General features: G+C 44.8%; 2 protein-coding genes across 2 annotated transcripts in view; one reads left to right on the top strand and one right to left on the bottom strand.

The window, feature by feature from the left end:
• Positions 1-22,477, bottom strand: part of mei4 (meiosis-specific, MEI4 homolog (S. cerevisiae)) — a 36,066-nt gene extending 13,589 nt beyond the window's left edge. Inside the window, exons 1-4 of the mRNA XM_061091960.1 lie at positions 22,409-22,477; positions 21,240-21,485; positions 17,975-18,471; positions 8,321-8,455 (exon numbers count right to left, since the gene is read on the bottom strand). Of these exons, the coding sequence (XP_060947943.1) occupies positions 8,321-8,455; positions 17,975-18,471; positions 21,240-21,485; positions 22,409-22,436 (906 nt within the window). The 5' untranslated portion in view covers positions 22,437-22,477. The remainder of the gene's footprint in view (positions 1-8,320; positions 8,456-17,974; positions 18,472-21,239; positions 21,486-22,408) is intronic.
• Positions 22,478-25,810: 3,333 nt separating this feature from the next.
• On the top strand, positions 25,811-27,327 carry LOC133024790 (5-hydroxytryptamine receptor 1B-like). The gene is made up of 2 exons (XM_061091961.1): positions 25,811-25,876; positions 25,990-27,327. The coding sequence occupies exons 1-2, from the start codon at positions 25,811-25,813 to the stop codon at positions 27,325-27,327; spliced, it is 1,404 nt and encodes a 467-aa protein (XP_060947944.1).
• The last annotated feature ends 458 nt before the right edge of the window (positions 27,328-27,785 follow it).

A 27,785-nucleotide genomic window follows, 5' to 3' on the forward strand; every position in this document is an offset into this window, starting at 1 on the left:
GGGGGGGGGGGTCACACCACCAAGAACAGGTCACCTCACGGAGAGGACGTCTGTCGTCCAGAGGTTGTTCCACGACGGCAACCGACCGTGACAGTGCACCGACAAATATGGACTTATGAAAACAAGCTTATTGTACAGTGTTTAAAAAAAACTATTAAAGCCCGATCAACATTTGCTTTATCAAATAATTGAGAGTTATCTATAACTGACAGATTTAAAACCGAGTGGATGGAGCGTTTTAGCCTATTTTAGCCCAAGTTTGCAAAAAAAAAAAAGGAGAAATCTTGTGGATTTCTCATTTCTTCCACTATAATTTAGAAAATTCTACAAAGTAATCAGGCCAATTCCAGCCCTTTGTTGTTCTGGATTATTAATCTTAAGGATTGTTGTCCTATTTAAAGTTACTGCAATAAAAGCATGTTAAGAAATTGATGTAAAGAATTGCTTGAGGGATTTTAATTTGAAATGGTATTATCTATGTTTAACCGCAAGATTCAAACTTACTCTACTAAAATATGAGTAATTATTCTTTAGCGAGGAGCTAAGTTGCTTTAGTTGAGGTAAATAAAGTCCTGGAACAATATTTAATGGAGTAAAGTGAGTAATTAATTGGCTCTGGAGCCGTATTGATTTTGTTGCCAGAAGAAGAAGAGCGAACACATTGTAGATTTTAATTCTCCTTGCCGACACCATGGTGTATTTAAAGTTAGGAAAGTCCGACACTTGGGGAATAAACTGGCAGACGCTTCCATCTCTGCAGCTCAGGCGAAGTTTGGATGGGAGGGTTTTGGCAGTTCTGCCTAAATTAATTTTCATCTGAGCCAAATTCCTGCTCTTCAAACGCACTTGGCGATGATGCAGATTGGTCTAAATATTGGCTTAATTAAATCTTAGCCACTCTGCTTAAGACTTCATACATCGGAGAAACCACACGAGTGTCGACGCAGCGCTCGGATGATTTAGCTTCTTTCTGAACAGATTTGTAGGTCAATCAGATTGTTACTCAGCCATAATGGCTTTGGCATTTTAGGTTGATGCCTGTGAGCTGCTGGCGGCCATTACTCAAGCTGCTTGGGAAAGTTACAGCTCACATTTATGTGGTGCACGATTACAGTGATCGTAGGTGACATTAAATAATGCTTCTGTCCAGTGAAAATGCCGAGTGAAGAGCAGCAGGAACAACAAGTTTGTTTCCACAGCCTGAAGAAACAAACCACAAGATGATCATGAAACATACATTTCTGCCACGTCTGCTCTGTAACTCGGCGCCGTGGAACTCCTCTGTGCATGTGTTCACCACAGGAAGCATGTTTTGGCCCACGTGAAGAGGAGCAGTGGAGTGGTGGCTGCAGAGTTTCAGTGTGGGAGGACGATGACAGAGAGAGACGGAGACAACAGGCGACTCCACAGCCAAGGGACCAAGGAATGATAATTAATGAAGCCATCAGCACAGATGCCACCGGAGCCGCTACACAAAAGATGTGGGAGAAAACAACATGCCTGGAAAATACAAAGTGCAGAGATAATAACAGAGGACATAGATCTACAGTCATAACTTTAAAGGGCATCAGGATCTGGAGCTCAGTTCATCTTCCATAACAGAGCAGAGGCCGTCATATCAAAGGAAAAATGTCAGCACTACAATGAAAGATATACACTAACGTTAGATATGGTTCCACTCAATCGGCTTTACAGGCACAGTTAATAAAACATCGCTCTAGAACCAGTGTGAGACAAAGGTTTAGACTGTAAATGAAGATGGACATCGTGACGCCACCTTGATCGCCCCCTAGTGGCTGGATGCAGGGCAGCTCATAAGTGCTCTGATCATCACCTTCTATAAGGACATGTTAAATAAATGCTTCTCAAAGACTGTGTGTGTTGTTTCATTCAGATCTTACGACTCTGATGCTTGTTCAAGTGTTGATGATGATATAAAAACATGGTGAAACGTTATGATTGACAGCGGATAAGTCATCATGACGCCGAACACAACAATACACAACCCCAGTGTGAGGCTGATAACAAAGAGAGATCCAGAGAGCTGATAGCCTGAGACTATGCACCTTGGACTTATTGCACCCGATATAGATAGAACTTGATTTACAAGCTTTAGTCCTCGGGCAGGTTCCCCCGGTGATATTACATTTACCAAAATAAAAGAGAAACGCAAGCTGTGGTGAATTAAAACGTCACAACAACTCAGCAGCTTCTAGAAGGAGTCGACATCAACAGATTCAGGAAACATTCATGAAGTCTGCAGCTTTAGTTTGTCCTGTCAAGGTTTTGTGTTGCTCCCTGACCGGTTGTGATCCGACGTCTTCAGGCATCGTGATGTTTTCAACGTGATAAACTTTGGAGACAGACGAGAATACAATCTGTGTAAAATAGGGCAAAACACTGTAAGATAAATATTAGATGCTCCTACATAAGCAGAACTGTTCTGTTCCCAGCTGTGATTTGTAACTCCTTCCCACAGACGATCTCTGTGAATCTCAGCTTTGTCAGCTTGTCGGCTTCGTTCTGTCCTCACCACCTCGGCTGTGTCCCTCAGGGGAAAGCAAAACCAATAACAGGCCTTCACAGGGAAACAATTGATGAGGACAGTCTTATAGGTTTGTTCCTGCTGCAGAGCTTCCTGTGAAGGAGGCTGACTCAGCTGTTAACGGAGACGTGGAGATTGTGGCTGGTGATACACGAGGAGCAGAGAGAACTAAACCATTGTCTGCCAACAATCCCTGAAACTTCCAGGTGCTGATAATGAGTCTCAGGGTAAAATCAGCCGGATTTTATTCAGACCAGCGACACTGAGAGAATTTAAACATGTTATCACCAGGTGCAGAAAACACTCCGAGTCACACGGTTCATAAACAGAGATGTTCACTTCTCAAAGTGATACATTAAATTTAAAAAAAATGTAAAAAATTACTAAAAATTTTTGAAACTAACAATTTAGTAGCACTTAAATGGGAATTACTTATAGCATTTTGTAGTTTTGCTTTATTTTTGAAGAAATTGTTCTTTCTTGATTCTTGTTGTTCTTGGTTTGTTCCCTCGGGGTTGATGTACTTATTGTGAGTCGCTTTGGATAAAAGCATCAGCTAAATGAAATGTAATGTAATGAAGCCAGGGTGGAAACAGGTTGTTTCAATAGAAGTCTGAGAAAATCTGTACATTGAAGAACCTGGAACCAAACTTCAGGTTCTTTACTTCAGATCTTCCTTCTTCTCTCAGTAGAACATCAGCTGGTGTTTCTCTGCAGCTTCCATCACACCTGATTCCCCTCCACTGGGAGAGAGGATGCTCTTTCAAAACAAGAGTCCCATTGTTCAGGGACTGATGGATTCAGAGTTCTCTCACGGTGACTCGGCTCCTTGGAAACAGCCGTTTACGAGCCGACAGACGCGGAACCTCTGACGTTGTCATGGTGACACATGTGAGAACAGGAACAAACCAGCTTTACATGAAGCCTTTTTCTTGGAAATGTCCTTGGTGTGCACAGCGGCTTCCTGCCGTCAAACACCACTCACAGGGGTAAAGCACTTCCATTTACCTCTCTGGTTCCAGGACAAATTCAGAGACATTTAGGAAACGGTTTCCTCCTGGTATGTAAAGACGACATGGGGGGGGGGGGCGGACTGAGAAAAACAATATTCCCCGAGCGCTCACTGTGGCTGCGGAGCCTCAGAATGCAGATTGAGCTGGCAACGGCCTCAAGAGGCATCGGCTGTGATGCTCATTTCCTCCGGCTGTGCCACCAGCGCTGAACCCTGCACCCCCCCCCCACAGCCAGATTTAATATCCCCAAGCCAAACTTAATATCATTAAGGGCAATCATCCCCGACCCTGGCTGGCTGGGAAACTCACCAGAGCTTCCTAATGAGACAATAACACCAGAGCTTCATGGGATGGGATTCTGAAGTGGAGCGGATTCTCATCGGTTCAATTAAGCAAATATTTCCTTTATGACATGTTGAAGGATCCTGTTCAATCGGATCTAAAATGATAAACCTTCATAGTTTAAACATTTATTCTTTGTTTACCGGGAAGCGAACGCCTCTTACGCTTCGTCAAGTTGTACGCTCGCGATGACGTCATCATTTCACATCTGGTGCAGACTGTGGTAACGACAGGAGACGGCGTCTGGGAGTTTCTCTTCACCGCTCGCAGGAGATTGTTGTTTGCATGATTCTGTTTTAATGAATTCAAGATAAGATGGTAAAATATGAACTATTTGTGTACAAGGAAGCTAAAGTTTCATAGTCACATGAGAGAAGCAGAGAGAAATGTTCTGAGTTCAATCTTTTGGATCGAATCGTTTTGTTCATTTAGAAAAACACGTCAGACTTTTGTATTTAATTAATATATAACACGATTTCAGAAGTGGTTTATCGACAGAACTTTTAACTGAGGTCGTCCAGATTTAGAGCTATCAAGCATTTTGAAGATTCTCCAGGAAATAGCATGTGAGGACCATTTATCTCCTAATCAATAGGAATAAAACTGAGTGAACTAAAATGGTCTTTGAAGCTTCTTTTTCTAACGTTTTATTGAACTACAATTCTTCACAGTTCTCCCTCTGTAGAATTAAAATTAGACCTCTGCCAGTTGGACAGATAAGAGGATGAAAGTCTGAAGATGGACGAGTTAAGTAAGAGTAAACCTGTGAATTAGCTCTAACTGCTCAGGAATGTTCCTTTCAATTTGATTCATCATAAAAAAAACCCACAAACACTAAGAATCTGAAGCTTTGAGACGAGTTTACATCAAATTAGGCTGTAAAAGGCAAATTAGTGAAGTGATTCCTATGTTTTCTCTCACCTTCCAGTAAATAGGATGAAGAGAAAGACCGAGCCAGACGCAGAACTCCCACAGTTTGCATAAAACACCGACGCTGGCACAGTGACAGCCGAGCTGCAGAGTGTTCGCCTCACCGTGGGGTTTCTGCTGCTGGATTTCATGGTGGCTTTGTCCTGAGGGTCTGTGGTTGTTTGGGTTGTGCGACAGCCTGACACGCCCTCTGACACAACAACACAACAACACAGTGCCCAGGTGGAACAGCTCATCTGTATGCTGCGCCGCTCCAAGGACAGCAGCATCGCTCAGGATCTACTCTACCCTTGAAAACAGCCGAGGCCAGCTCCTGTGAGTCCGACGTCCGCTGGAGATATACACACAGCTTCAGCTTTTAGTTCCTGTTAGAGGCTGTAAATAAACATGGGCCACGTCAAGGCTCTAAAACCACAACATCACAACAGGAAGCCACAACATCACAACATGAAGCCACAACATCACAACATGAAGCCACAACATCACAACAGGAAGCCACAACATGTCGCCTGTTCGAGGCGGCAGGGAACATTAGCGGCCGCTGGGATAACACACCAGAATCTTCAAGTGAGTCGTGACTGGTCGAGTGGTATCATGGGTAATTCAACACACACACACACACACACACACACACACACACAGAGACACACCTGTACATGTGCATTTGCTCCTGCGTATGGTTGCAAAGGGGTGGACAGTTTCCGGTAAATTTCCGGAAACTTTCCACGGGAATATTAAGCTCGGGAATTTTGAGAATTTTGAAAAAAATAAAACTATGCAAATTAAACGCTGAGCAATAAAAACATCATTCAAAACTCTATTTTAAAGATGTATGGAACGTTGAGTTTCAACCCTCCACTGGTCATTCTTCCATCACATGCACAGATAACTCCCAGCATGCTTCACTCTACAGCAGGGCTACTGAGGCCTGCTGTAGAGTGAAGGACTAGTCAGGTAAGTTTCCATGATATTACTGGGAAAATATATTAGCATGCTGATTGAGGATTGTTCATCTGTTCATCTAGACTATTTCCATTCATTTATCCATCAATTGTAAAATATGTTTACAGACGATTCCAATAGTTTGGCTAACTATTTATATCTCTGGCATTGCATTAGTGTTTTTTTACAAACTTTGTTCTCATCTTATTCTACAGAACAATGCCACGTGCACTCTCTCATGTGTGGAGACATTTCACCTCATCCAATGTAGAAGGAAAGGCTGTGTACATTTGCAAATACTGTGCAAAGACCTATGTTAAGAATGACACAACGATGCAGAAGCATTTAGTCAAGTGCCCAAAGTTTCCTCAGGGCTCAAATCAGACTATGACACAACAAAATGTTGATATTTATGTCTGTATATGACAAGGTAAATACAGTTAGTATAAATTACCCACAACATTTCCTGTTTATTCCCGGTTAATTCCCGTTAATTCCCGTATATTCCCGTATATTCCCGTTAATTCCCATGGAAAGTTTCCAACTTTGAATATTCCCGGAATTTTGCAACCCTACTCCTGCGTGACTCCACGTCCCACAACATGAAGTGAGGCAGCTCCTGCTCACGGTGGTTTCTCTGTCAGCTGCTGGTCTCGCTGCCTGTTTCCTGTCTCTCGCCCGGTGGAGCTGCTGAGGTTTCTACCATGTGAATGATAACGAGGGAATTAAGACGCCGCTGTGCGAGCACGAGGCCGAGCCCTTCAGCCGTCAGCGCTCGTCCTTTCCACCTCTGGAACACACAGGCCTGAGTCAGCAGACAGATGGGAACGATCTGCTCTCCTAACCACCAGCTGCACACCGGTGACGGCCTGTCAGATGTTCTCTACGGTGACGGATGACCCGACACCTTTAAATGCTGCTGCCACGACTCAGGAGCAGAATACTAACCAAACTGACACGTTCCTGAAATGCACCGACGCTAAAACACCGATCCTTCCACAGCAGAATTTATTTAAAATAACCTCCTGAAGAAGAGAAAAGGGGAAGAAAGGACTTTTTCCGTGGATCTGAACAAAGGATGAGAGAGTCTCAGTTTCCAGTCAGTTCATGAAGTCAAACACCACAGAGACAGAAAGGCAAGAAGATCCTCTCCTGGCTGAGGGAAACAAGTCCACGTCATAACTGATTATCCATATTAAAATGTGAGAAAACAGTGAAAAATGTCCAAAGACAAACAGCTGATTCTCCCATTACTTTAGAGTTCTAGTTTAAAAACATGATGAACTGATGATTGAAATCTGATCGGATGTTTCAGATAACGAGCTGGAAAAGTTTCGTGACATTTAACTGAAAAGCTTCGGGCTGTTTTTCAGACAAAAGACTGAAGATGAGCTGGAAAATAATCGAAAACCAAATAACTTACAACGATGATTTAATAAAGAAAAGTGGAAGAAAGTTTCAGGTTGAAGCTTCTCAGATGAAAACATGTTGTTCATCTGAAACATCGGATGAGGCTTCGATTGGTTAATTTCATCTGGAAACATTTAGATTTCTGAATTGATTATTATGATATAAACGTGAAAGAAAACCTGCTAGTTTAGTCGTCAAGCCTTGAGACATTTCCACAGATGTCTCAGAGGACACCTCGTGATGAGACACATGAAGAGGACAGATATCTGTGAGTCTCTGTGATCTGCTGCAGCTTGATGAATGGAAGGAGACGGGGGGGGGGGGCTTTGCGGAGGAGGGAGATTCTAGTTTCACTTTGCAATCGCAGGTTTTCCCGAATGCACAGAGGAAAACGGCCGAGCTCCACTTGCAGGAGACAGATTCACTTCACTTCAGATACTCATTACATACGTCTCCAGTGGAAAGTGGGATCAGCTCTTTCTTTCTCTGACTCTCAGAAAGTGCAGTGTTGATAAAAATCTCTTTCTGGCATCGCCCGAGTCGAGAGGCTCTCTCTCCCTCCCTCTCTCTCTCCTTCTCTCTCCCCCTCTCCCTCTCTCTCTCTCATCTGTATCCTTACCCTTATTTCACATTTCCATTTCCAAAGGACCCCCGGGGCTCTGCCTTTCAGGGGAAGCAGGCCCGGGCGGCTGCAGCTCTCCTCTGGCCTGTGACTCAGGATGGCGAGCGGCGTCCACAGAGACACGTTTCAATAGACAGCAGACAGGAAGCTGGTGGGACGCCGTATCGATCGTGGTCGTTCAGCAGCGACTGAGGCAACGAGTCGATATCACGAGCGTCTGAAGCCGAAGCCTCACACACAAAGGCTCCGGCTCCCAGAGCAAGGAGGGGAAACAAATGAGTGTACGAGGCAGAGAGAGAGAGAGAGAGAGAGTCAGTGGGGGGGGCAGTAAACAGAGACAGAGCTGCTGAGTCGTGAGCTCGGGGGGGTTTGATGTTTATATGATGTGGACACTGTGATGTCATTTAATTAAACTGAGGCTCATCAGGAGGTCGGCCGAGGGAAAGAGAGAGAGAGACGGATCAATGTTGACAGAGGCTAAAAAGAAGAAGAAGAGGAAGGATGGGGGGGGGGGGCTGTGATTACCTGGAGGAGGAGCCAGAGCTGATCGGCCACGGCGCTGACCTGAGAGAGGAGGTGACGGATGACGAAGGACTTGGACATGTTGCTGCTCCCCAGAGCGAGAAGGTACTCCATCAGCTTCTCTGCCGTCTGCAGCTGAGGTGAGAAGAACAAGATGACATCATGAAACCACACCCCCTCTCTGCTGATTGGACGAGGGACACGCATCAAAAGAACACACACACACATGTCTCCTCTGACAATACTATACTATACTTCCACCCTCCACATTTGAACATTCGTACATTTGCACTGACTGTTACTTTGTTTTTACTACTGTATTATATTTATATTTTCATCCTGCTCATAGTGTATTCATCGTCCCTATATCTTACAATTCCTGTTAATACTGTATTATTCCATATATATTTCTTACTGTACAGATCTTATTTATTACTTTTTCACTGTAATATGCACAATACTCATAAACTTCCTATTGCCACACCCCCTCCTCCAACCACTGATCATTTGAACATTTGTACATTTGCACTACTGTTACTTTGTTTTTACTACTGTATTACCCCACCTATAGTGTATTCATATTTATATATATTTATATTTTCATCCTGCTCATAGTGTATTCATCGTCCTTATATCTTACAATTCCTGTTAATACTGTAATATTCCATATATATTTCTTACTGTACAGATCTTATTTATTACATTTTCACTTTAATATGCACAATACTCTGCACTTTTACTGCCTTTTTTGCACTTCTGGTTAGACGCTAAACTGCATTTCGTTGTATATGTACTTGTACTGTGCAATGACAATAAAGTTGAATCTAATCTAAAAAAATCTAATGTCTACTCTGATGTCAACAACATACAAATCAAGTCTGTCTGCAAGTTGCATTTAAGACATTTCAATTCAACATATAAAGTTAATCTGTGTTCATTATTGGGGCATGAGTTTTGTATTTGTCAGACTTCCCAGAAATATATACAATTACCATGTATATTATTAATTTACCAATTCAAATAAATTACTCAGTTTCACATAATGTTGAATATCTGGAACAATCCACCAAAACATGTTAATGAAATTTAGGCTTTTAACACAAATGTATTCAAAGGTTTGAAGACCTCCGGGCAAATTACATATTTCACTGCTGTCTGACTTGAAATAAACGAAATACAAGATTCACAACTTAATCCGTGGCAGACACACAAGGCTCAGTTAGAGCTGCTGCTAGGGTTACACATTTCCGGGGAATATTCAAAGGTGGAAACTTTCCATGGGAATAAACGGGAATTAACGGGAATATACGGGAATAAACGGGAATATACGGGAAATAACGGGAATAAACTGGAAATGTTGTGGGTAATTTATACTAACTGTATTTACCTTGTCATATACAGACATAAATATAAACATTTTGTTGTGTCATAGGCTGATTTGATCCCTGAGGAAACTTTGGGCACTTGACTATATGCTTCTGCATCGTTGTGTCATTCTTAACATAGGTCTTTGCACAGTATTTGCAGATGTACACAGCCTTTCCTTCTACATTGGATGGGGTGAAATGTCTCCACACATGAGAGAGTGCACGTGGCATCGTTCTGTAGAATAAGATGAGAAGAAAGTTTGTAAAAAAACACTAATCTAATGCCAGTGTGCTTAGCATGCAGCCACAACCTAATTCACATTCACTGCTTTGCTCATAAGTTGAACAGCCCCACACATCCTGTCCTCAGTGGGCAGCAGCTCCACGGCCGCAGCTGGGGACCGATAAATGTTTTGCTCAAGGGCATCATAACTGTCTCAGTGTGGGGGGGGGGGTGAACCAGGCACCCTGCACGTACTGTGGAGAGCCGAGTGTAAACGCTCTCATCTCGCTGCTGATCAAACAGACGTGTTTTGGCTGCTTGCTTCAAACGATGGAGAAGAGAGAAAAAACGAAAATATAAAACCCGCCTGAAATTCAATTTGCCTTGTGTCGCCCCCCGCCGCTGATTACCCCCCCGAGCGCCGGATGACACGCCGGGACACGCCGGGAAATTGTCTCCAACGATTATCCCATCAAGATATTAGTTCATAATTTGAAACAATTGAAGAGAGGAGATTGTTATTGAGTTTCACGGAGCGGATTCCGTTTGAGTGATGATGATTTCTCTCTCACTCCGTTGAACCTGTTTCACCTGTTTGCTTGGAAACAGAAACAGAGGAAAGAGAAATGATGACGTCTCTGAGCCGAGCTTTGGGACTCGGCTGTTTTCAGACTTGCAGTGAACTAGGGGTGCAACGAGTAGTCGACGTCGTCCACAAAAATCGATGACCAAATAGTCGCCGACGAATTTACCCGTCGATGATTCGTTGGTGACGTCATAGCGCGTGTTTCTCGTGCCGCGCAGCGGAACTAAACGGCGTTTTACCGGAGGTGCTGATGGAAGTACCTGAGGAGTGAGCCATCTCGCTTCCTTCCTATCTCTGAAAGTCGCGCATGTGCAATAGCGACGAAACATGGACCGATGTCGGCGTCCGCTGCCGCGCGCAGTAGGAAGTAAAAAGTTAAGGAGAACTTTACTCTTAACAGCCCGAAAAAAACTACCTGCAGTATCTGTACGGCGGACCTGCTCTCCAGGGCAGCAGGACACGTGCATGTGAGGAGGAGGAGTCACGTGTGACATCGTAACGGAGATGATGCGGACTCGCCTCTGTCAGATGTTATATATACACGTATATATCTGTGCGCAGGATTCTAGCATCCATTACAAAAATATGGTTTAAACTTTTTATTAACGATTTTAAAAGTGTTATGTTATCCTATTGACTGACAAACGTCTTGTTTTAATCACAATTATTTAGTCAGAAGAAGACTGTAGTTTCGTTTGTTGATGTTTTTATTGCTGTTACTTTCCGTCATTTTTGTTAACAGGAAAAATGAATACTTGATTTTTAATTTATTTGTTTTATTAGCACTTTGCCTGTCCTTGGTTTTAAATGGACAAAAACTTGATTTTTCTTTGCTTTTGTGTCAACAGTACCCTTATATGAAACAAAGTTTATTAAAAGACATTTTTTTTTAATGAAGTATCAATATTTATTGCCTTTATTTTCAGTCATCACATGCCTCGAACAACCTCAAGCTAAATTTAAAAGCTGCTTGCTAAATAAGAGCAATTGAGAATTTGTGTCATTCATAATCCGATTAGTCGATTAATCGTTTCAATAATCGGTGACTAATCGACTATCAGAACAGTCGTTAGTTGCAGCCCTACAGTGAACTTTAAAATAAATGTAATTTTAACTAAATAGAAGAAAGAGTTTGATGTTTAATGATTTTTCACTTCACTTCACTCGTCCAGTTACTTTAACACTTTGGCTGCTTTGTGTTTAAAAGGCTTCATCTCCCACACAGTTGTTTTCATGTAAACTGCAAAGCAAAGCTGAGACTGTACTTCATAGATTTTCATGAATTCAATGTGCTCAGAGTCTCAATAACCAAAACAATGTCCGACTACCGGCCTCGACTGTTGTTCCTCGTACTTTATTTCTAAAGGCCAATTTATGCCTCTCCGTTGTTTCTATTACAGACAGATAAGACCACCCTATCCGTCGTGAAACGTCCTCTCCGAATGCTTCCGACAGCTTTTCGTACACGTCTGATTTTTCTAACTATCCGTCTTCATGTTGGAGACCCGACGGACCGCTCTTGGCTGTGATTGGTCCGCGAAGGACATCATTTCCGTATGACGTCATTTCCGTATTTCCGGACCTCAAACTTTCTGTTTACATGTAGCAACAAACACGAACACAACTATGATTCTACGATTAATGTGACGTGTGTGTTAAGCCAGCGGAGTTGTCCGGCTGACGGTGGCTCGTTAGAGCACTGAGGTCATGTGTGCACGGTCACAGACGGTTATAACGAGCTTTCAAAACGGCGCTAGCAGGCTAGGCTAGCGGGCTAGGCTAGCCACCATGCTAACTGCGGTGGTAACAGTGCAAGAACCCGCCGTCACGACTTTAATTCCACTTCTATCATGACACTGTTTCTATAATACCGTCAGGTTAGAAGCAAACACTGGGTAGTAGTAGTTAGTGTCGGGAGTCCCTGCTGACTGTGTGTGGAAGCTGGGGGGGGAGCTAGCTCCGGGTAGCTTCTAGCTACATGTAGCCTCAAGCAGATTCAAGCTGTGGAATCAGCAACACAGTTCGGAAACAAGACCGGGGAACCGCTGCGCTAAGAAACGATTACATCAGCATCTTGACCCGCTGGGTGTCACTTTATTTAGTTCTGTTAGTTGCCATGGTTCAGTGTGTGGGAGGAAAGCAGGGAGGAGATGAAATAAACAAACGTGGACTTCTTCTACGCCAGATGGGGTAGGCTTCTGAGCTCGTCTTCCGTTGCGCCACCTATGGGTTTGGCGGGGAATTGTTTTTAGACGGATAGTCGTCGGAGAAGTAAAAATCAAAAAGACTCTTTGTCTCCCGCTGAGACCTCTCCGAGAAACGGATACGTAGAAGTATATAAGAGCCTTAACTTCTTCTGTGCATGACCTCTGAATGTGTCTGATGAGATGGCGTTAACCCGCTCCTCACTGAGGGTTCATGACCAGACAGTCTCTATAAGACAAAGTGATGAAGCCATTCTCCGTGTTTACAGGCCGACGCTGTGAACCTCCAGCCGACGCTGTGAACCTCCAGCCGGCGCTGTCTGATGGAGCGATAGCAGCAGAGATCGAGCGCTCGGTTTGCTCCTGAGACGAACTGGATCCAACACAGGAGAAGGTAATAACAGTTCCTCCCGTGGACGACAGGGTGACAGGGTGAACAGGAGGAGGGTGTTTATCAGGCCACTCAGGGTTCTCCCCTCCGAGAGGTGATTACGTCTTGAAGCTCAACACTGTGGGAAAGTGACATTTGAACGACGCCTCTTCGGATTCAAGATCCGCAATTTCAGTGTCTGAGCCGCTCGTCCTCTCTGCTTCGCCCTGTGACATCTCCAGGTGTGTGAGAGAAGATGAGGCAGGAATAACAGCAGCTCTGAAGGCTGAGCCCGCCGCTGGTGAATTGCAGCTGCTCGCCATATTACTCAAGATGGAACACACTCAGAGCGAACGCACTCTGCTGACATTTCCTCAAGGTTTCATTGTTTGTCTGAAGGGAAGCGTCTCTGAAACAGGAGGAATGTGGCAGGAAAACATCCGAACAACGGACCAGGGGGTTTCCCATCATGCTCCAGCAGCCTGTCGGTGATGTTCAGGTCATCAGCACTTTGAAATGTGGTAAACGAGCTTAATGATCAGAAAGGAATCAGACTACGTCTCAAACAACTGAATGATTAAACAATAACATTTAGAAACAGTTCCTTGTATTATCAAATGGTCGCTCTGGTCAATCACTGGAGACGATCATATAATTAGTCATTGTGATGGGAGTTCCATGTTTTAACTTTAAATAATTTAACTCCACTGACCCGAGAGAAGAAATTCGACACATCTCATTTCAGCGACTCATGAAGACACTAAATCCTTGACAATCCGATCCCACTACAAATATAAAACTGTTTTCCAGCAGCGTGTTTAATAGATTAGTCTGGTGTCAGGATATCTGACTGGTGTCCCTGTGGTGGGGGGGTTCTCTCCTAGCTGGCTCTTCATCTTGTCACGAGTCTTTTCAGTATTCTAATTACCCCCCCGCCCGTCCTCTCTGACCTCCCCGTCAATGTCTGCACGGTCTCAAACAATCAGTTTGACGGGCAGTGATGGAGTGTTCACCGGGCGTCAGACACATAAAGAGTTCATCAACGCCATCATCATCAAAGTCCTCTGCAGCGCCCTCACAGAGGAAGCTACAAGGCAGGCGGATTGACATATTATGAGGAGGTTGATAACTGCTCGTAGAGAAGCTTAGTGAGGTGCAAGACACAAAGCTCGGAGGTCAAAGTCACAGCTCTGATATGTGTGGACTAGGGATGTCACGAGAACCGATACCTACGATACCTGTCGATACTAAGATAACAAAACGATGCCCAAGTTTTTGAAGTACCGTAGGCACCGTCAGCTTCGATGCCAGCAGCTGTTAGCAACTTAGCATTAGCATCGGTGCTGCGCTAGTCGACGTTTACATTCTGAAAACCAAGACGGCAACTGCGGCGTTCGCCCCACTTCGACTTGTTTATTAAAAAGGCACAAAGAGTCGTGTATGGAAGTATTTTGCGTTTGACGCCGGGTTTACACCGGACACGGAAGCAACGCCGCCGCGTAGCGCTAATCCCTAGCGCGCCGGCACTTGGTTGTTTACACCGGAAGCTGAAGCGGCGCCTGGGAGTGGATGGGAGCCAGCTGTTAATTAAGGCTTGGTGCTGCGCTTACGAGTCGCTTTGGCGTCGCTTCAGCGTCCGGTGTAAACCTGGCGTGAGGCAGATGTATCATTTAATGCATAACGTGTATCACAACAAAGCGTCACTCACATGCGTCCGCAACTACCGTATAACCCTCAGTATATGCGCAGCGCAAGCACATTGAATTACCGTATATGACATTAACAACATCCAAATAATGCACTTTTTTTTTACCGTGGTATCGAAATTGGCATCGACAATCGTGTTATTTTACTGGTATTGGCACCGACTACTGAATTTTTGGTATCGTGACACCCCTAGTGTGGACGAGTGTGTAGAGGTGACTCACACACTGACGTCCACGGAGGCTACGGACAGTTTAATGTTTGATCATAGGCTCAAATCTCTGAAAACATACATTTGCCTGTGATATGATGAAGCTCGACCACTGAAGGGGTTTGAAGTGTGATCACTGAGAACCTGCAGAGTTTTGATTTCACCATCGATCCCTGAAAGCAGCTGAAGAGGCTTCGTCTGGAAACCTCTACGATCATTAGCTGTGTACAGGTCCTCGAGCTCCATTTGGTTGTACGATGCGTATACGTGTGTATTTTTGTTGTTTTTAAAGAACTGTTACGTAATGTCAAACAGAAAAGTGATATCATCAGGTTTTCACAGCCAGCTCCACAGAATCAATGTGATAAAGCGTTTTTTCCGAAGCTGCCTTAAAGAATTGCAGGTCACCCGCCCCACGACGGTTCATCCATAACACAAGAGGCACAGAAACCAATTTCTCGCGGCACGGCGACCTCCACACGCCGGAGAGCGATGAGGAGCTCGGAGTCTGCCGACCCGTGCATCACCCACAGCCCAATGATCACATTTTAAAAGCTTTCTCCGGCTGCATGAGCCCACATTCCACTCAGAGTCCTCACCCCGTCACTCAGGCCCTGTCCATGCTCACTCTGGGAGAAAATTAAACAGAACCAAAGGATGAGGCGAGCTTTAGGAGAGAACATCAGAAGAGCAAATCAGAAACATTAATTACACATGCAATGAGCGTCGCAGATTGGTGATATCAAACAGTAATACTATCAAAGAGGTGATTTTTACTTTTAGACGATATAATCTCTCCACAAACACAAATTCCTCCAGAAGAGCTTCTAAACTAATTCAGTGGAAAGTCTCCTGGGAGTCTGGGTTTGTTCCAGAGCCGTCAGCCATGAACCCGGTGAAGACACCGGCCTGTAGGAGCTTCTCTTTCTTTCAGTGTGTTTGCTGCGGTTCAGTGGCTGCACACAGTTAATTCATTACGTCCCTTAGTGTCTCTGGAGACACTGGGAGGACGGAGCTGCTCAGTCTCCATCAGCATCAGGCTGCAGCAGAGGAGACGAGGAGGCAGGAGGCCCGACACAGGTAAACACCACAGATTCATACCAACCTGCCGACTTCAGCTGAACAAACACTGTCCTCTCTGAGAAACGTTGTTTGGAAAACTCCAGCTCACACTGAACAAGTCAATGGAATGAAAAGCAGCTGGAGACTCACGGTGTCCTCAGGACCGGTCAGGCAGCGCCAGAGAATCTTCCAAGGTTGCTTGCTTTCATTATGCTAACGAGTAGGTCTGATCATCTCTCAGAACAGCAGCTTCATAATGAACCAAAACAACGTGCACGTCTCTGAGATAGTGTTCTGCTCCGTCGGTTCCGTGTGGAGGTTTCTGCAAGTTTCACACGCTCGTAACGTTTTTACCATCCACACAGACGTATCACACTGGTACGTCTTTCTGACCAGAGGAGGAAACATGGAACAGGCAGGAAGGACAAACCAGTCTGGTCCCATGATTTCTGCACGTCTCCCCTTTTCACACTAGAAACTCTGTCCTATCAATAAAAAGCTAAACGCCAAAAAAGTCCTAAAACATTGTTTATAACCTGTCGGACAAGAAGTGAACAAATGTCAAAGCTTTTTCATTTCCATATCAATTTGGTGAGCTTAGTTTTCAGGCGAATATTATGAGAATTGGCCATTTTTCTTATTCTTACATTAAAGTAAACTCACTGGTTTAATTGAGTGTTAGACTGATAGTGTGGGTTAATTGAAAAACACACATCATCACTTCTGGATCTATGGATTCAACACGCTTCCTCTACATCATGATGAATCACAGCCTCTATCCTCAGTGTGAGGCTCAGTGAGCTAATGGGTCCCTTTGTTTCTAATTCAATCCACATTCCAGTGATTGGTTGTCTGGCTCTTAAGTAACCTGTCCTCCGGCTCCGAGACAACTTGCCTCTGTGGGCATTCAAGTTTCTCGGAGACAAATGAAGTGTGGTTCTAATCGAAGAGGTCATTCATTTTAAATTACACCCTCCTCACTAAGATCATCCGTTTCTCTGACAAGCGCTCGACATCCTCGGCAACGCTGCCGTAGAGAAACTCCAATTTCTTCTCCATCAGTCGACAGAAACAGGAAGGGATGTTTCTCCTGCAGCCGTCTGAGGAGGGTAAGCCTCAAGAAGTTCATCCTCTTCAGCTCAGACTCACTTTCATCTCCACTTCCCAGCTGCCAGCCGCTGTCATGACAGGAACATGTGTGGGCCCGCGAGGGGCTTCATGATGGAGGCGGAGGCAACACTAGGGTTTATGGAGCTTTAGTGAAGGTTAAAGCCAATAATCGAGGATACTTTACTTAATCGTGAAAACAACCTTGCCAGAGTCATTAGGAAGGATTCAGATGATCCAGCACAGAGGCTGAAAGCTGCTGGTTCTGTCTCAACTAGAGCTTCACTCACTGGAGCTCATTCCTCCACCAAGGCCCAACAGACACTTCAGTCAAATCAATCCTCGCTTTGCTTTGTTCCACGAGCCATGAATTATTCTCTGAGAAATAACCAGATGTCAAAAGGTGTCACAATGTTAAAGAGCTGCTGCTGCATGTGCACTGAAGGACATGAATAATACAGGTCTCATAACCACCCGTTATTGTCTTGAGAAAAATGGAAATACGTCATATATGTAAAACAAAAACAAACTTTCTTTGCCATCACTTCTAATAAAATATAAAATCATATAACACTTCAGCCTCTTGTCATGGGAACAACTGAGTCACGGTTATTACAACTAATTTGATAATCTACACTTGTGTTTAATGAAGTGCACATGTTCTATGTTACTTCATTATCCTATTGACACATTCATTGGCCCGGTTTAACTGTGGTTAATTCCCCAGCTCATTGTGTGCTGCCACCGTGCTCTAATTAATTATGAATTATTGTGCGCAGGCCAACATGGCGTCTGTGTGGCGCCGGGGACTCACCCTGCCGGGCGGGTTGAGCAGCAGCATGGCCGTCAGGTCGCTCAGAGAACCTTCCACACGCCTCAGGAACTCTGCAGACGGAATCCTCTGGGAGCAGAACAGGTCCATGGCCCGGGCCGCCACCCGGCAGGCCTGCAGCACCAGGTCACACGGCCCCAGCGGGGGGGGATCCCGGCACGCCACCGCCACCGAGTGCAGGAGCTGGCACACGGAGTCCGCCAGCACGGAGCCAGCCCCCCCGTCAGGGCTGAACCACAGCGCCTCCAGGCCTCGCTGGTCTCCTGCTGCTCGGTGCAGGGCGCACAGCGCCTGGAGGAAGTGCACGTGGGGGTGCATGGCTCTTTCATGGAGACTGGAGGCTGTTGGCGGCTGCGGGGGGGAAGCGGCGGGCCGGGGGTCTTCCTGGAGGAGCTCAGGAGTCGCTGAGTCACAGTCAGGCTGCGGCTGTGAAGGACCGAACAGATCCTGTGAAGAAGCTTCGTCTGCAGCGTGCTGACCTGGAGGAGTCCAACCAAAACAACTTTATGATTATTAAACACTTTCACTTCTGGATCCACACCCAGTGCAACTACAGCAATGTAAAGTTCATTACTGTGACTAATTAAAGCACATTCAAAATCCATACAGCTATTTTTATTGCGTATACAGATTTAATCTGTGTCTGATCCAAAGCTTCATCCTCATAGATTGTTTATGGTTTTATATTTCACAAAAGATCAAATAACCGACACTTATTTTAAGATGATACAAACTATATAGATTTCACATTTGACTGACAATGCACAGGAAGCATATAATGAGTGTTAGGGCCATTTAATCACTTCTGCATTGGCTTACAGTCTATTTCCTTTTTTAATCTATGAGAAGACAAAGCTTATTAAGAAATGACAGGAAGACTGAAAATACAACAGAAGAGACACAATTAGAATCATGTCAATTAAAAGTCATAATTATATCAGAACTATTAAAGCACATAATTACAGTCATTTTCAGAATCCTCCCTGTGATCAGAGAGAAGCTGCTTCTAACCTGAGAACTGACGGACGTGCGTCTCAGGGTTTAAACTCAAATAGACTTTTCTTTTCACACAAAACCATAAACATCCAAACATGAGGACCAACAATTCTTCACATAAAAGTTATATTCTGACATTTTGTCTGTTGCTGCTGTTTCTCAGAAATCCCTGCAGGAAGTTAAAGACGTCTTTTTAAAAGAGGAACATTTTCTTCTAAAATGATTGGTGTTTCACCACATGAATCTGAGAGCGGCTGGACCTTGATTTTCATTTTCACAGGTTGAGCTGAAGCGTCTCACATCAGCCTTGAGCTTTTAGATTTAGAAGCACAAGTGTTTTGCGACATAAAGAGAACAATATTTACACCAGTGTGAGTGTTATTATACGGAGCATGGATTCAAAATGACTCATTCTCTACTGAGAGCGTAATGAACGATAAACTGGGTTCCTGTAGAGTTCACCAAGTTGCACTCGAGTCTTTATGAGACGTTTTAACACAAACAGAACTCGAGTTAAACAACATTTTCAAGGTCATACTGATGGAAACTGAAATCTATCAATGACTTTATTAACTGTCGTATCACCAGGACATCACAGTCATCTGCCTTGTTCACTCATGCTGCCACAACATTTCTCTTAAAGACCCAAATAAACTTGTTTTATAGCAGAGAAGAGTTTAATGGACGCTAACATTAAAAAATAACATATCAAAAGACTAATTATATATATTTTAACATATTTAAGAGTGTGACGGCCAGAAATTCAGATGATTGAACTTTCTAAAAACCGCTTGAAACCCTTTCCTCTAGTCCTCATCAATCTGCTGAGAGGAAACAGAGACTTCATCCTTGTCAGAGAAGCGATTAGAACGTTCAGCTTGAAACCTGACGAATCAACATTCATGAGCATTATGAGCGTGATCATTAGCAGCGTTCAGGACAGATTGTCCCCTGAGGACTCGTGTCAGACGGCGTCCGTCCTTCAGACGTCTTCTCCTCTCACTGAAGGATTCAGCAAAGCGTCTGTGGAGCTGCTTCAGACCTTCACTGAACTCTAGAGAACACATGAGCCAGTTGCTCCGGACTTTTGATGGAACTTCCCCCCCCCATGTTCCTGTTGTTGTGAACCAGTCGGACCCGGACTGTTTTGCATTTTACTTTTTATTTAACTTTTTATATCTTGTATATATATATATATTTTTTTTATATACAGTTATTTCTTTCTTATGTGAAGTAGTTATTGTGTTTTTATGCTTTATGTTAAATGTATGCACCTATTTACCAAAGAAAATTCCAGGTAGGTGTAAACTTACTTAGCAATAAATCCTTTCTGATTCTGATTCTGATTCTGATCGTCTGCTGCTGCTTCAGACCTTCACTGAACTCTAGAGCAGTGGTTCTCAAATGGGGGTACTTGTACCCCTGGGGGTACGTGAAGGCACTCCAGGGGGTACTTGAGATAAATGTATTTATTTAAAATAAGTGTCCATTGAAAATTCCTTTAAAAATAGTTATTTAATAAATATTCAATAAAATATAAGTGTAAGTTCATAAACTGAATAGTATATTCAGTAGGCTATTCATTTTCATCATCCTAAAAAACCAAGACCCATTAAATATTTTTATTTACAAGTAGTTCAAGAGAGACCACTACAAATTAGCAATGTTATGCACATGGATGGAGTTTTAAATGTTTTGTTGATGTATTCTCAAATGTTTGAAATTTGAAAGTGCAGTTACAAAGTTTAATAAATCAGACACAGCGAAACTAAAAAATGCTTTGCGCTGGTTAGGGGGTACTTGGCTGGAAAAAAAATTCACAGGGGATACATCACTGAATAAAGGTTGAGAACCACTGCTCTAGAGAACACATGAGCCAGTTGCTCTGGACATTTGATGGAACTTCCCCCCCCCCCATGTTCCTGTTGTTGTGAGCGAGTCGGACCCGGACCATCTCCTGCTGCTGCTTCACATGTGAAACACAAACTCTACAGAAACGGTCCAGGTCTGAGAACAGCTTCTGTCTTTATCAAGGTGAAGTTCTGACATGAGTCCACTTCTCTCTGGCTGCTCTTGTGTCTTCAGGACACCGAGTGGATTCATCTGAAACCTCAACTTTCCAAGGATAGAAAATCACAAACCAGAAACTAAATGCAACATTTATCTCCCGTCCCTCAGACGCAGTGTTTGATGGTGAATATCTGATATTCTTGTTTCCAGTGACCAGCTGTGTACGTGAGGAGGAGCCTACCTGGCGTCTTCGTGGCGTTCCGTGCTACCGCCGTCACCTTGGTGATCATCAGCTCCTGGCGCAGCCTCAGCACCTCCTGCTCCAGCTCCTGGGCTTTCTCCCTCCAGCCGTGGTCCTGGCTCCTCAGCCGGGAGCGCAGAGCCATGGCGTGCTCGCGGCCGCTCATGCCCGCCGGCCGGCTCTTTATTATCGCCACGGCAACGGCCACTTGGGCCTTGGTGCAGAACTGCAGCAGCGGACTCACGCCTGTCAGGAGGAGCGATGGTGAAGAAGGAGATCAATAGAGGAATTGTGACGGGTAATGATTTCCAGTTCAGGTTCACCGCAGCAGAGGGAGGTTCGGTCACGACATCACTTAACCTCCACCTCGACCTCCACCCCCCCGCCACTTTTTATGATTAAAAACTTACTGAAATAACAAGCTGGGCTCTGACAGTTCATAGACAAAACAATTTAATCAAGAGAATTATCTGCAGAAAACTGCATTTGGAGTTTGTGTAAGATTTATATTTATAATACTTGTTAATTGTTGTCATCACCTTGTGGCAGATCCTGGTCCTTTTCTTACCAGAACGACTGTACTTTTATATAAAGTTCACTCTCATAACAACTTTAAAGTCTGTGACAAGGTTATTATCATAATTAATATGAATCTGTTTCTCACTTATCTATTTGTCTGTAAACACTCATTCAGGTCACTGTAACAAACCATGAAATCAAACCATTAGAAGTTGCTTTGACTTCAGGTTATTCATGAATTCATCTGTTAGTAATTTATTTGACTAATTTAGTTTAAGGTTTGGTTAATGAATCACCTGAAGAAAACATGAAAATGTTCTTTAAGCTACATTTGATAATCAATCAAATCAGATTAATTACAATGATCTCAAACTGTAGAAGCTAAAACAAATTAATCTGCTGTTGTGTTTTGATTATTAATGACCATAATTAATGAGTATAATCTGCCAGTCTGACGTCACATTAGCACAGCTAGCGGCTAGCTAAGCACAGCTAGCCATCTATGCAGCTAGTGGCTAACTTAGCACAGCTAGCGAGTAGCTTAGCAAAGCTAGCGGCTAACTATGCTCAGCTAGCTAAACAACGTTGCAACAGAAGTAGAAATAAATCTTCATATTAATCTAATGTTCACTGTGAACTTTGTAATTTACCTTTTAAACAAGCGTCTCCACTCGTCATCCCCCGGCCTCTGTCCCCCTGCTAACCTCCATCCACACGTTAGCTTCAGGCTAACCGATGCTAGCTCAGCTCCAGCTGGACTCAGGTGTGACCCCGGAACCTTTGACCCGGCAGGTTGTGTGACCCGGACCAGTCCGCCATGACACCAGCCCGTTGTATTTAATTAACTCTTAACAGGTTCATTCATATTATTGTTATTGTTGACTAATTATGATTCTATCATTATTTCTACCTAATAATCACCTATTTATCTCAGTATTAATTTTATTTCTAACAGGTTAAAGATTAAAATGTCTTCTTTAAACTTCTATTTTCATTAGTTCATAGACGAGTGAATATTGATTCATATTTTTATGTAATATGGATTTATTTTTAAAACGAACTTTCAGTCACTGGTGAGGAATCATTCTCTATTTTATTGACAAAATATTAAATACAAGAACAAAAGCTTTGCATCACAATAAAACTATTTTAATTATGTTAACAGAATATTGGCAGAAATAGCACTTTTAAAAGATAAATACACATCATATTCAGCCTAAATGAAATAAATGTTTAGCCTAATTTATATTCAAAGTTGTCACACTCATAATAGTCTTCATCTTTTTAAATATATACTTTATTCTATATACTCTAAAACAAACATATGTACAAATATATATATATACGAATACACAGACTACAGGAGAAGAAGATTTTAACACTTTCTAAAAAAGTTTTCTCACTGAAACATTCATGTACAAATGTTAATAATACATATTAATACACAGAGGCTGAAAACCTTCTTCATCACACAGTGAGAGCAGCTGGAAGCAGAGTTCCTCTCTCTCGGGCCGAGGCCGTTCTCCTTCCCAGGATCCTCGTCTCCACCGGTCAGGACGGAGCAGGTGAAGGTCAGCGCCGAGCCAGGAGCTTTGCTTTGTGACTCATCTCTCTGCTCGACCAATCAGATCAATACAACCTCCACCGGAGCTGTGTGGACGCAACGTGCAGCGAGGACACGGCGAGGGCGAAATAAAGCCTGATGAATGATTTATGAATAAAACCCCACTTTTGTGGAACAGGAGGATGAACGTGCTTTGCTGGAAGGAAAATAAATAAAGTAAAATCTAAGTTGTGCAGAAAACCTTCATTCTCAGTGAAACAAACAAGAAAACATCATCACTGCTTCATCTGTCCTCCATTGACCCCCGGCCTCTTCCTCAAGTGGTGATCAGAGTCGGTTGGCCTTCACACCTCAGTCATCGCTCCCCCTCACAGCAGTGACCTCTTGACCCTGGATCCTCTCTGGCCGACATCCTGAGAGGCAACAGTTCTGACTCGGGCTTCATGGATGTGAAGGAGATTCTGGACCCTGGGGGAGATCTGCAGGAGGAAAGTTTATTAAAACACACACGCATCGAGACAAAAGAAAAGACAAACATTTGAATGCTGAAGAATAGAAACAGGTATAGACTAAATAATAAAGATCAATAATAAACAGTTACACAGTTTGTCCACCAGAGAGCAGTGACAACTTCAGGTTTACACTTAGCTATAAAATGACGCGGACTCTGACGTCTCGATCTGTTTATGACAGATACAATTTATAACTTTAAAAAAAGAGATTTTGTTTGTTTACTAAAATAACATAAAAACAATAATAATTGTAGCCCTGTATAAAAATCACTAGGATACAGTGCATAAAATGTATCTCAAAATAGCATAACAAATGTTGTATTAAAAGAGAAAGTTCCTGATAATTAGATAAGTTCATATTATTAAAAATAGTAGTTAAAATAAGGATAAATACGGGATAAAATGTAATAAATATAATATGTACAGTTAATAAGTTTAGCTGATTCAGAGACATGTGAAAGGTAAAGATTTTATTTAACCTTGTTAGTGAATTAAAGGGTAAATTGAGAACGGTTTAAACTATTTAAAGAGACCCTGTATTTTATTTTGTGCATTTGAGAACATTCCTCAGTTACATTTCATATTGTTGTGCATTTATTTTGTAAATATTTTACTTCCTGAGAGAGGAGCTCATAACAATTTCATTTATTTCATATTGTAAATAAACACCTGTGAAGGGTTTGACTTAAATACAGTTGTGGTGGTCTTTAATATTAATTAGAGGAATTTAAACAATAGATAAGATTAGTTTCAAATATTCTTCTGGGATCATATTCATTTTTTTGTGTTTACGAACTCAGGCCCAGGAGATCTGGGTTACATAATGAATTACAGTGAAGAGCTCATTCACACTAAACGATTCGGTTATATAAATAAATTATAAACAGTTTCACAGAATGTTGCAACAATCAATATCAGTATGTCTTCAAGAAATGAGACACATATTGTACTGCTAAAATAAAAATAATGAAGAGTTATTTCAGTGTTCGAAAATTAGAGGGGGGGTGAGGATGGAGGAAGAGAGAGATAGGGGGAGCAGAGGGAGGGAGGGAGAGAGGAAAGAGGGAGGGAGAGAGGAAAGAGAGAGAGGGGGGGGCAGAGGGAGCGAGGAAAGAGAGAGAGAGGAAAGAGAGAAAGAGGGAGGGAGAGAGATAGAGAGAGGGAGGGGGAGAGGGAGAGGGAGAGGGAGAGAGAGGGAGGGGGAGAGAGAGAGAGAGAGAGAGAGAGAGAGAGGGAGAGAGAGAGAGGGAGAGAGAGGGAGAGAGAGAGAGAGGGAGGGGGAGAGGGAGGGGGAGAGAGAGAGAGGGAGAGAGAGGGGGGGGGCAGAGGGAGAGAGATAGAGAGAGAGAGAGAGAGAGAGAGAGAGAGATAGAGAGAGAGAGAGAGAGACAGAGAGGGGGAGAGAGAGAGAGAGAGAGAGAGAGAGGGAGAGTGAGAGAGGGAGAGAGAGAGAGAGAGAGAGAGAGGGAGAGAGGGAGAGAGAGAGAGAGAGAGAGAGAGAGAGAGAGAGAGAGGGAGAGAGAGAGAGAGAGAGAGAGAGAGAGAGAGAGAGAGAGAGAGAGAGAGAGAGAGAGAGAGAGAGAGAGGGAGAGTGAGAGAGGGGAGAGAGAGAGAGAGAGGGAGAGAGGGAGAGAGAGAGAGAGAGAGAGAGAGAGAGGGAGAGAGAGAGAGAGAGAGAGAGAGAGAGAGAGAGAGAGAGAGAGAGAGAGAGAGGGAGGGGGAGAGAGAGAGAGAGAGAGAGAGAGAGAGAGAGAGAGAGAGAGAGACAGAGAGAGAGAGAGAGAGAGCAGTATAAAAGAGCGAGTCTCTCCTCAGCAGCGCTGAACTTGTTCGGAGAGACTGAGGATTAAAAACCTGCCGGAACATTTGATCACAATAATAATTGTTATCGTTATGAACTATTATTAATATACATTACTGTGATGGTTTCATTCTGAGGGGACTCGGACTCTCCGTCTCTCGGACTGTGGGTGAAGATGAAGATGATGATGAAGATGGAGAAGCGGCTCCGCGCCTCCTCTGCTCCTCTTCCTCCCCTGGAGGTTTAAGTTGATGAGTGAGGAAGATGCTGCGGGTGGATGAGTGAGGAAGATGAAGAAGAGGAGGCTGCGAGGCGTCAGCAGGGAACCACCTGTGGTCTGATGGGGGGGGGCAGAGCCGTGTCCTCCCGGCTGCAGGACGCAGGGCAGTGAGGACCCGGAGGACCGAGCCGGAGGGACACAGGGGACAGACCCGGAGGACTGAGCCGGAGGGACACAGGGGACAGACCCGGAGGACCGAGCCGGAGGGACACAGGGGACAGACCCGGAGGACAGACCCGGAGGACCGAGCCGGAGGACAGACCCGGAGGACCGACCCGGAGGGACCGACCCGGAGGATGGAGGACCCCGGTCCCCTCAGCCAGCTGCTCAACCTGTCCACCAACACCACCCAGGGCCCCCCCCACCACCGGGACTCCAACCTGGCGCTCCGGGTGGGCGTGGCCGTCACCTTAGCCCTCATCACCTTCTCCACCACGCTGTCCAACGCCTTCGTCATCGCGACCATCTCCCAGTCCCGGAAGCTGCACACGCCGGCCAACTTCCTGATCGCGTCCCTGGCGCTGACCGACCTGCTGGTGTCGCTGCTGGTGATGCCGGTCAGCGCCATGTACACCGTGTCCCGGACCTGGACCCTGGGCCAGGTGCTGTGCGACATCTGGCTGTCCTCGGACATCACCTGCTGCACCGCCTCCATCCTGCACCTGTGCGTCATCGCGCTGGACCGCTACTGGGCCATCACCTCCGCGGTGGAGTACTCCACCCGGCGCACGCCCGGGCGCGCCGCCGCCATGGTGCTCACCGCCTGGGTCATCGCCATCTGCATCTCCCTGCCGCCCTTCTTCTGGCGCCAGGTGAAGGCGGAGGAGGTGACCAGCTGCAACGTGAACACGGACCACATCTTCTACACCATCTACTCCACCTTCGGAGCCTTCTACATCCCCACGCTGCTGCTGCTGGCGCTGTACGGGCGCATCTACGTGGAGGCGCGCAAGCGGATCCTGAAGCAGGCTCCGCACCGGCCGGGCAAGCGGCTGACCTCCGCGCACCTCATCACCAACTCGCCCGGCTCCGTGGCCTCCAGCACCTCCCTCAACTACGGCACCACCGAGGCCTCCTCCTGCGACGCCACCTCCTGCAGCGTGAGCCAGGTCAAAGTCACCGTGTCCGACGCGCTGCTGGAGAAGAAGAGGATCTCCGCCGCCAGGGAGAGGAAGGCCACCAAGACCCTGGGCATCATCCTGGGAGCCTACATCATCTGCTGGCTGCCCTTCTTCATCTACACCCTCCTGGTGCCCGTGTGTGAGGCCTGCTTCCACCCGGAGCTGTTCGACATCTTCACCTGGCTGGGCTACCTCAACTCCCTCATCAACCCCATCATCTACACCATGTCCAACGAGGACTTCAAGCAGGCCTTCCACAAACTGATCCGCTTCAGATGCTGCAGGGCCTGAAGGTCCACCACGCACACAGACTCACACACACACACACACACACACACACACACACACACACACACACACACAACCTCCTCCAATCATGTGTAATGTCAGAACCTTCTGCATCAGCTGGTTTTCACTGAGGACAACATCAGCAACATCTGGATTGTTGCTGACTCAACGCTTTGTGGAATTAGTTGAAAGACAGAAACCATGAGTGGATTTAAAGATGTGGAAGCTCTGACACCGTGTCACTGACTTGGAGAAACCTCCTCTTCCTCCTCCTCCTCTTCCTCCTCCTCCTCCTCCTCCTCCTCCTCCTCCTCCTCCTCCTCCTCCTCCTCCTCCTCCTCCTCCTCTTCCTCCTCCTCCTCCTCCTCCTCCTCCTGTAGGACAGTGGCCTACAGACTCACTTTGCCATATGAGTTTGCCGGTCAACACCTGTTGACTCTTAAGCACAAACAGCTGAACGA

The sequence above is a fragment of the Limanda limanda genome, chromosome 18, assembly GCF_963576545.1.
Source record: "Limanda limanda chromosome 18, fLimLim1.1, whole genome shotgun sequence".
Taxonomy (NCBI): domain Eukaryota; kingdom Metazoa; phylum Chordata; class Actinopteri; order Pleuronectiformes; family Pleuronectidae; genus Limanda; species Limanda limanda.